This window comes from Pseudonaja textilis, chromosome 13, assembly GCF_049901715.1.
Source record: "Pseudonaja textilis isolate UNSWEBS1 chromosome 13, rPseTex1.2, whole genome shotgun sequence".
NCBI classification, from domain to species: Eukaryota; Metazoa; Chordata; class Lepidosauria; order Squamata; family Elapidae; genus Pseudonaja; species Pseudonaja textilis.
The window spans coordinates 12,261,084-12,271,453 of NC_142002.1; the positions used below are offsets into that span (position 1 = coordinate 12,261,084).

At 39.7% G+C, this 10,370-nt stretch overlaps 1 protein-coding gene across 1 annotated transcript in view; it reads right to left on the minus strand.

The window, feature by feature from the left end:
- Positions 1-2,910, minus strand: part of SH3GL3 (SH3 domain containing GRB2 like 3, endophilin A3) — a 30,061-nt gene extending 27,151 nt beyond the window's left edge. The window contains exon 1 of the mRNA XM_026709694.2: positions 2,633-2,910. Coding sequence (XP_026565479.1) covers positions 2,633-2,677 — 45 coding nt within the window. The 5' untranslated portion in view covers positions 2,678-2,910. The remainder of the gene's footprint in view (positions 1-2,632) is intronic.
- Between the last annotated feature and the right edge of the window lie 7,460 nt (positions 2,911-10,370).

The following is a 10,370-nucleotide window of genomic DNA, read 5'->3' on the forward strand; positions in this document are numbered from 1 at the left end:
GCAACAGATATTCACAGACCTTGGGCATGTAATAAAAGTTACGTTGAACTAGAAAAAAAAGTGAAGCTTGACAAAACTGGAGGAAGTAAAAGACGAAAAAGGCAAAGGATAAACTGAATGGAAGACATCAAGATTACTGGAACATCCTATAGACAGGGATAGGTTGAGTTAAAAGTTGAGGGCATTTATTCATATTGTCAACAGGCCTGGGTCTAACTCAATGCACTTTAAAATCCACTAGTCTGATATGCAAAATACAGGTCCTTTTATTTTACCACCCAAGTTCTTCCTTATCTAAGCATCAGATGAAGATTATTAGGCCATTTTATACTGGTTACATCTTAAAAGACTGAAGGAAAACTTCCTTCAGATGCCAGAGATAACTCTTGTCATTCTGCTTAAGAAAAGAAGAGATACTATCAGCATGCAACCCTTACTAAGTAGTTGTATTGGTTGAGACACAATATGTTGTATAGATTAGGGTCTCAGGCCAGTAAGAATAATGGTCTTTGAGATTCCGATTTTGAGCCAATTATTATTTGTCAGCCTAACTAACCTATCCTATTGGTTGTTTTAAGATAACAGGATGAAAAAAAATCATTAAAAACTCCATATGAAGGTTGAGGATAAGCATAATCAATATCAAAAAATTAGACAGAACCCCAAGTTTGAATGGCAGGTTTCTCCTTGCAGAGGTTTAATTTTAGTAGCCCCCCCCCCAAGAAATGGAGGCAGGCAATTAAAATAGCTGTTCCCAATCTAGATGCTCTCCTGAGGTAAAGACTTCAACTCCCAGAATTCCTCAGCCAACATGGCTGGCTGGGGAACTCTGAGAGTTGAAGCCCACATAGCTTCAAGTTGCAAAGAAGAAAGTGTCCCTTATTGGGGGGGAAAGGCCCATCCAGAAAAGAAAAGCAACACCTTGATGTCAAAGCACATGAACCTAGCCCCCATGAAGGGCAAGAAGGATCTAAAAATTAGTAAATCCATCTGTGGATAAGAATATGATGAAACCACACCTTGCTAAGGATTAAAGCAACAGAAGCTACTCTCCTCTGCAGCCGCTCATCACCCAATCAACTCCAGGCTCAGCACCTCAAAAGTTGAGAAAAGAGAAATGGATTCCCAAAAGGGACTTGTTGAAAAATAAACACGTTGGAGAGGAATTGGCTGCTATTCCCAGGCAACAGGACCGCCCCAAAGGCTGCTTGGGAATTCCTTTGGCCTCTAGCATCTCTTCACACAGAATACCTTTTCAAGAATATTTGAAAAATGTAAGCCCAGGCACATTGGGGCACCGGAATTTGTTTGCAGGACTGAGCAAGTAGGGCTGCAACCTCAACTTTGCTCTGAGTTATGGAGACAATTGCTGGAGAATGGAAAACCTTCTCTCCCAGGAGGAATGGATAGAGTAACTTAATAAATAGACGAAGACTTATATTTATTCATTGATTAGATGTATTTGCCACCCTTCTCTAAATAATCCACTCAAGAGGAAAAGTTGGCAGGAAAATCCAGTCATTAACCTTCCATTCATATAAGGCTACAGCCTCCCCTCTCTTGCTCTATGCATCCTCCCTCCAAGGATTGCTTTCACACAACCCAGTTAGGCCACTGCTTGTTTAATCCTGGTTTGCAGAGCAAACCCACTGGAGGCACGTCCCACATGGTATTATCATGCAGGAACCGTCCCGGCTGGGTTTACACAGCCAGATGTCTCAGTGGTGTGAACACTTAAGGGGTTTAACACGCCGCCGTGTGAACCCAGTTACACCTGTGCCTTCATTCTCAGTTCTGCGAGGCGGGTTGCAGTTTTTAACCCCAATCGATTTAATAAAGGAGAATATTTATAGCTCAGGGTTGACATGAGGGATCCTTCGTGCTCCCTGAGCTTGCCTGTTTTCTTGCAGTGCTAGTAGCACTGATGATGTTATGTAGTTTGGGTAAATGTCTATGGAGAATCTCAGTCCTCCAAGCCATGGTTATCCCAAAGGTGCTTTTATTCAAGAGACAACTGGACTGTCTGGTTTTCCTTTGGAGATCCCTCACTTCTCATCCAAGAAGCTTCTTCAGCTCTGACTGGATGGTGGGGAATGGAAGGGTTTACCCTTCTTATAGACAGCTGGTCATTTGCATCCTTTCAGACAGTCATTGAGGCCACTTGGAGGTTTAGCTGTGTCCTCAGGGTCACCAGTGTGTGGAGTAGTGCGAGTAGTGTGTGGAGCCTTCTTGGCTGAAGGATATTTTCCTCGCTCGAAAAAGAACGTCTGCAAGGAGTATGAATCCTTTCCATTTCCCCACCATCCAGTCAGATCAGAAGAAGCTTCTGGGATGAGAAGGGAAACGTCTTCAAAGAAAAGCCAGAAAGTCCAGTTGCCTCCTGGAGGGGGAGAGGGAGAATGAAAATAAGAGAGAGAGAATGAGAGAGAGAGAGAATGAGAGAGGGGGAGAGAAAGAGGGAGGAAGAGAGAGAGAGAGAATGAGAGTGTGAGAGAATAAGAGACAGAGATTGAGAGAGGATGAGAATGAATGAATCTTTGGGGACCAGTTTGGGGTAACAAAACGCCTGCAAGACAACGGGCAAGTTCAGGGAGCAAAAAGGATCCCCTTCCCATTAGATCCCCTGCCGTACCTGACTAGCTTTGTGGAACTGCTTCTTCAAGCCCGCCATCGACATGGTCGCACCTCGGGACGCAGCAGCAGCAGCAGCAGAGGCGGCGTAAGTCCCAAGTCTCCAGCCCGCCTGCACCCCCACAAAAAGGGAGCAGGGCCGAGCTCCGTCCCCGCCGCGGGTTCGCGAAAGGGTTCCCCCCTCGCTCGGCGTCGCTCGGCAGCACTCGGGCCGGGGCCAGCTGGCTGCAGCACCGCGTTCCAAACCCGCTCCGAACCTGCCCAGCCCATTGGCCCGCCGCGACCGCTATGCAAATATCCGGGAGGGCATCTCGACCGCCTATTGGCCCATCGGCGCGAGGTATGCAAAACATGGAAAGCGCTCCGGGACGCCCACATTCGGTTATCGCTTGGAGACGGAGGGTGGGGGGGAGGGGGAAGTGGGGGAACCAGCGGGGAGGCTGCACGTCGGAATGGAGACGCGAGGGAATCGCGAACGTGTGAATGGGTACAAACGTCTTACCTTCGCGTGCAAGACAGTGGGCGGCGTTCTCCTAGCCTCTGCGGGTGGCGAGGGATATAGTTGACAGAGAAAGAGGGAGAATCGTGGAGCTAAGCCAACAATGGTTAGGAACAGCTTAGCGAACAACTAAGCCACCAATGCTTCGGGTTCAACTCGGCTGGTTCCGTGCCCGTGCCAAAGGGACACGGACTCACACCTGATCTGTTTTGCATATAAATCGCAGTTTCTTTAGCTATAGTTTATTGAATGAGGCAGAACTCTCACCGCCCGTTTACCCGGTAATGGGTTCTGTGTACTGTAGTTCGTTTCCATGATGGCATAGAATGAGCCGTAGCCGTGCATTGTCTCTGGCTCAGGAAGAGGCTGAATCCTGCAAGCCTTACCTGTTATCTCTTGGCTACACTGGATTGTGCATACTAACAATCTTGTTGCTGAACTGTCCGTGGAGATTCTCAGTCATCCAAGTCATGGTTGTCCCAAAGGTGCTTTTTCAAGAGGCAATTGGACTTCCTTGTTTTTTCTTTGAAGACATTTCGGATGTCTTCTTCTTCTTCAGCTTCTAGGATGAGAAGCCAAAACATCTTCAAAGAAAAAAAAGAAAGTCCCAAATTGCTTATTAAAAAAGCACCTTTGGGATTGTTGCTCGAACTGTTAGGATTTTCTCCTGCTTTAATCCTCCCATTGAATTAGTTCTAATCTGCTGTGTTCATCTCCATTTCAGGCAGCCCCCATTAAATTACTTTAAAAAACCTCAAGGCAGTAAATAAAAAAGCAGTAAACCACAGCAGGTATGACTCCTTGTAATAAGTATCCAGGGATGGTATGTAAATTTGTGTAACAGCTGAAAAAACAAACTGCCATTTTTGCCAGCAGAGTTTTAACAGGGAGGGAAATATAAGCTCTCTATCACAATTTCTGCAGCCAAGTCTTATGGATGCCTCTAGGTCAGGAGAAGGCTACCGTAAATTAAATAAACATGTTCTTGAAGTATGCATAAGTTTTCAACTGCAAAACCTACTAGTAACAGTGGAGTGAATGCTCCCACCTTCTACCATGTGCATTTGGCTGCAGAAATCTATGCCAAAGGAAGTGATGCTGATAGAAATACAACCTTTGCAGCATCACCATGATTGCATGGGGGAAAAAATTCAGACACTTGGCAGCTGGTTCATATTTATGACCATTGCTGTGTCCCAGGGCCACATGATCTCCTGTTGCAACCTTCTGACAAGCAAGGTCAATGGAGAAGCCAGATTCACTCAATAAACTTAAACTTATCAATTATAGTGATCCGCTTAACAACTGTGGTGAGAAAGTTTGTAAAATGGGGCAAAACTCACGTAACAACTGTTTCACTTAACAACAGAAATTTTGGGCGCAGTGGTGGTCCTAAGTCAAGGGCTACCTGTATCTTCCTCAGGCCAATGAAAATTTATAGAATAAAGGTGTTTTTTTTCCAGTTTCTGAGATCGGTTGTGCATTAGGTAACTAGTTAAAAATTCAGGAGGGAAACAGAAATCAAACATCGCCATTGTTTGAGCTGTCTTTGCAGCAGTCCCTGTTTTGAATGAGTTATGGAAGAAACAGTGTAGAAGACAGACATTAAGATCTATCATATTTCATCATGATCATGTGAAGACTATGATCATGATCATGATTTATCACTTATATCTTTTATGCACACTGAGAGCTTATGCACCGAAGACAAATTCCTCATATGTCCAATCACACTTGGCCAATAAAGAATTTTCTACTCTACTCTACTCTATTCTTATTCTATTCTACTCTACTCTAGATACCTATAGTGCTCTACTCTCAACTAGAGAGCTCAACCAATTGCAGAACTTGAAAACCTGCCCTGCTTATCAAACATAAGGTTGTATTAAGGTTGTATTCATTTAGTTGGATTCAGCAACACGAAAGCCATTGACTTTGGTTTATGTGACAAAGTGGCTGGGACCCTCAGCCATTCATTCCCAATAAGTACATTATTGCCTGAATACAAGGCTTGTCTGAAAGGTGGAATTTGCTGACATGTTTCGTGCTTGGGAGTATATGTAATTTGTTGTGTGGGTGGAGACATACAGTTCTCAGTGGATGACTGCATTGGTAAGTGATATTGAATTAAAGGATGTATTTCAAAGCTTCTAAATGCTTTCCACAAATTGCCACAACAGTGTGGCAATTGAATACTTTAACCAAAGAAAGGAGCATGAAATAAATTGGAGTGTAAATTCTGTAGCTGGGCAAACTGGTTTCTCTTTGCATGACACACTAAAGAAGAAACCTTTGAGAAGCAAGCACTGCTGTGTCATTTATAACCCAGCCACTTGTGCACTCTGTTTTGCTTTAATTTATCCCCTTATACAGAAAATGTATGTCCAAGCTCTCTGCTTCTAGGCAGGCAAAGTCCTAACAACAATAATAATTATAAACAAAAGCCTTCAAATACTGTATGATATCTGAAGATCTCTTTGAGACCCAAAGGAAAATCTGGCAGCTGAAATAAAAGTAAAATAATGATGAACATATTTAAAGAGACCTTTTAAAAACAAAACTTGGAAAGATTTGTCCCCAACATTGGTCACCTACTCCGTGATAGGAAAAGTACTGATGCTTTTGAAGTTTGATGTTGAAGAACTCTCCTGAAGTAAGAAAAACAAGAAGACAAACTGATGGATTATTGGGAAAAAAATCAAGCTGAGATTCTGACTGAAGATACATATGATCAGGCTCAAATGATCCAACTTTGAACACCTAAAGACCAATTCTCTGGAAAAGGCTCTGGTACTGGGAAAATGGAAAGAGGAGGAGGAGGAGGAGGAGGAGGAGGAGGAGACCACCAGCAAGGGAGACTAATAAGTTCATGGTTGGAAGATCTGAAAGACCAAGTTAGGGATAGATTGTCACAGAGAAAATCTATCAATGTGGTTGCTAGGAGTTGAAAAGAATGTGATCCGCCCATAATCAATCAATGTTATAAGGCTGGTCAATGACCAAAGTCAACTATATGGATATAAGCTAATGGAACAATTATTGTTTTGAGCTCAAATATTATTGAGAACTGGATTTTATAAATTTATACTTGCCAATTTATGCATGTCTGCACAGAAATAAATTCTATTGAGCTCTTGCAGCATGCAGCCAAAATCCATAGGGAAAGCTGGCCCTTTTCTCTTTTTAACAGAGTTTGGGTTGGGTTGAAGTTATTGAAAGACTTCAAAGGTTAAGTTAAAGTTAGATCATCATGGAGACAAATCTATGTGGTCGGCTAAGAGTTGACAATGATTTCATGGTACATATCAAGCAATCAGCCATATAAAATGTTTATTCCTGTTTTTATTTGCAATTGTTATTTCTAGGAGTCGTAATTTCAGGCTTAATCATCAATCCAGCATGGTTTGGTTTTTTTTTTACAATCATCTTTGTCAATGTTTGTTCATGTCTCTTGTTTGACTAGGAAGGGCTGAGATGCTACTTGCTTTCAGAAAAACTTGGAAGGGACTTTCAAGAATGGCATAAATCCTGCATCTGGGAACCATCAGATAAATCTGTTGGTGAGGCAACAGGAAAGGTATGATGACTCATAAATGTTAAATATGGAGCCCAGCCACAACAACGTTTGGTTAACAGATCCATAAAAAGAAATTTTAAAGAAGCAAAACAAACAGAATAGGATTATTAGTCAAAATTATGTAGAGCTAACTTTCTTTAAATATGCCCATAATTAATCTTTGGTGTTTATACACAAATTCACTCTGCTTCTGAACAACACACAATGCTTAAAAGAAATTTATAGGATGGTTTCAGCAAAACCAAGAGTGAAATAGGAATTGAGGGAAATACTTGGAAAATCTGAAAGGAAAGGTTATAGATTTTCTTTCAATATACCAGAGAATAGATTTAGGGCAATGAGTTTATACTATCAATTAGAGTAAAAAAGAATGAGTAACTGATATTTGGCTACTTGCTTTTGACATTAATATTATGATCATGTCATTTAATGGACATAATCTTTGACCAAAATAATCATAAAAATGGAGTGATTGACAGACCTTGTAGCTGGTTCCTCAAATGTAAAATCCTTAATTTTAATGAAATCACATTCGCACCCTAATTTTAGCCAAGTTATGCCTCATGGCCTAACCATTTTGAGTATGGTTCCTTTATCCTGTTTTCTACCCCTTATGACAGACTTTTCAAGTAGAACAATTAACTGCTATGTGGTACTTACATTTAAGCAACTTTAAGCTATGACTTATTAAGGAAGTGATGATTGGCTTTGCAAAATTCCCTCTGATTTAGTGGGTTGTAAAAACCCTTGCCATATTTCAATTCATGAATATCTTTGGTTTTTACCATGTAAGTCCTAGCCCAGCCGTTCAACTGCTACACCAAACTAAATTCATGCCACAGAAACACAATTGATTTGTTTATGGCTTAGCATATAGTTGACCCAACCATACAGGCAATGGTTAAGGCACCAGGCTAGAAACTGGGAGATTGTGAGTTCTAGTCCCACTTTAGCCAGCTAGGTGGCTTTGAGCCAAACTCTCTTAGCCCAACATGTCTCACAAAGTTGTTGGGAAAATAGGAGGAGGATGAAATTTTAGGTACATTAAGACACCTGGAACTATTTATCAAAATAAAGACAGGAAATAAAGAAAGACAAAGGAAAAATATAGTTTGTAATCCATTGTTTATCACATATTATAATGTGGGAATCAGATTAGTGCCTTAGTGTGATATGTGACCTCAGCTGTATTAAATACACCATGGTACTAAGTCAGTTTTCTAGATAAGACATATTCAGAATTTTAAAAAATTAACAGGACTGTTTCTAAGCAAATATGCACTGGATTGCAAACTTCATCCTTTCTTTACACTATTTTATTCTTTTCTTTTATTTGTGATTCTGGTTGTGGACTCTAGGTGGCAGTGACTTTCTATAATTATTACTTTAGAGGCAGATTCTCAACTTTTTGGATCCTCAACAGGATGTTGAATGAAACACTAATTCTGTGGCACACCAAAAATTATTAATCATGCATGTACATTTTTAAATGTGTCAGACATGGTTTCAGATAATGTTATACAATTTTATTAAGTAACACACTTACAATTTCACCAATAAGACAAAATGGTTGAAAACTACTGCTTTAAACATAAATACTTTCAAATTACTATAAATGCCACATGAAGAAGACTCTTACAACAGCAGGCAGCTGTTGCTCACTAAAGCTTATGCCTTTTAATAAAAGGTGTTAGTCAGAAAAGGTTTTATCAGATTCTTGATTTTGTGCTTCAGTAGACTTAGCATGGTTGTCATCCTACAGTGTCTACAACAAGCATAGAAGTCACTGTGGTTAAAATAAAAAATTCCAGCTTCAGAAGTGTAGGATTGAGAATTAAGCAGAACATTGTTACATACTCATTAACTAATACCGTCATTCTCTTTGTTGTTGTTTTAAAGAACAGGACACACCTTAAAAGTTGCTCAAGGGAGCAGCAGTTGCAACCTTGAGCCATCTTTAAGCAGTTGTATGTTGTGAGTTATCTTGGTCATTGATCAAAATAAACATGATCATCCTGGAAACAACTGTATGGCTGGGTTCACACATTGCAACTAAATTTTAAGCTGATCAGCTTGGCTTGATATGTGAATCCAGCCTCCTCTCACTTTTTTGTAAACTGTGCTTAAGCACAATAGGGCTTAGCATAATGGGTTACCCCAATCTCTTTCAGTAATTGTTCTGGCATGATTTAAAGAGGAATTTTTGCAATATAACTTAAGTTTAAGGTGTCATTGTGTTTTACATAACCTGGATTTAAGATTTGCTATTTAGTCCTGCTGTCCTGGTCATTAAAAGTTTAAATGCCTTCAGAGCCAAATACAGTACCAAACAATTTAAAAAATAATAAGCTACAGTTGGCTACATTCTCATTACATGCTAAACCCATAAACCATGGTTTACAAATTAGTGGTTGAATTGAAGTCATCCATATCCTAAGCTAAGAACTAGCTAATCACATAATTGTTGAGCATCAATGTATGAACCTGAAATAAATTATACTCAATATCAATTGTATAAATTTACAATACTGATTAAAACACAGAATGTAGGGCAATACATGAGGGCAGATCTAGTGTAGAAAATTCAGGTTGAGTTATGTTTAGGAGCATATTTACAGAGATTAGGAACAATGCTGAACAGCCAGAAATGCAGATTTCACTTCTTCATTGAAGTCAAGTTGAATGTTTCTTGAAACATGACTCAGATCCAAAAATCAAATGCCAGGTAACTTTGATGGCAAAAAAGTTCATTAGTCAATAAGCTGATGTTTGTTCTGAGCCCATTATAAAGATAAGGTGAGTAGTTTGTGATAGTTTAACTGCTTCTTGCAAGCATTCTGAAAAATAGGCACCAATTGGTCCTTATTAAGATATTAATATGGAGGTTTGGGAGGTTTTCTGCCTTGTTTAACAAGGCAAAATGTGATTTTCGTGTGTGCAAGGAGCTTCAACCACTGGTTGAAAGTGCATTTGGAATCACAGAGCTGTTTTTGGGACACAATGGAAAACACAACATAGAATTTTTGTGTGTAGCCAAATCATCTATAATTACCTATTTACATTCCACATAACAAATAAAGTATCTGGAGAGACTTCAATATGTTGTATCTTTCCAAAAACTGGCCATCCAACTAATATTTATTCATCCAACACTATCCACCAGGGAAGATTTGCCAATGAGTTCCATTTGTTTTAGCTAGATTCAGGTAGGATTTATTTGTTTAGTCAATGACCAGTAATATTAAATAGTGAAAAGAGAGATAAATGGCAGGAAATACAATCAGGGATCAAGAAAGGGAAGTGCAGTTATATATTGTCAATTATAAAATAGATCAAATATGGTATACTCCGAACACCTTATAATAATACCATGTTTATCTAACACTAATAAAAACTAATATAATAAAATTAGACATTAAAATCTATATTCTCTAAAAAGTATTAGAAAATAACTAAGCAGGTTATTAATTTATCAACTACAGTGATTCACCTAACAACTGTGGTAAGGTCATAAAATGAGGCAAAACTCAGCTAACTAATGTCTCACTTAACAATATAAATTTTAGGCTCAATTGCAATCATGTATTGACTGCTTGTACTAAAAACAATGAGTACCAAACAAATCACGTGACTTACCACATGACCCTTTGTTTTGGCTGGGAA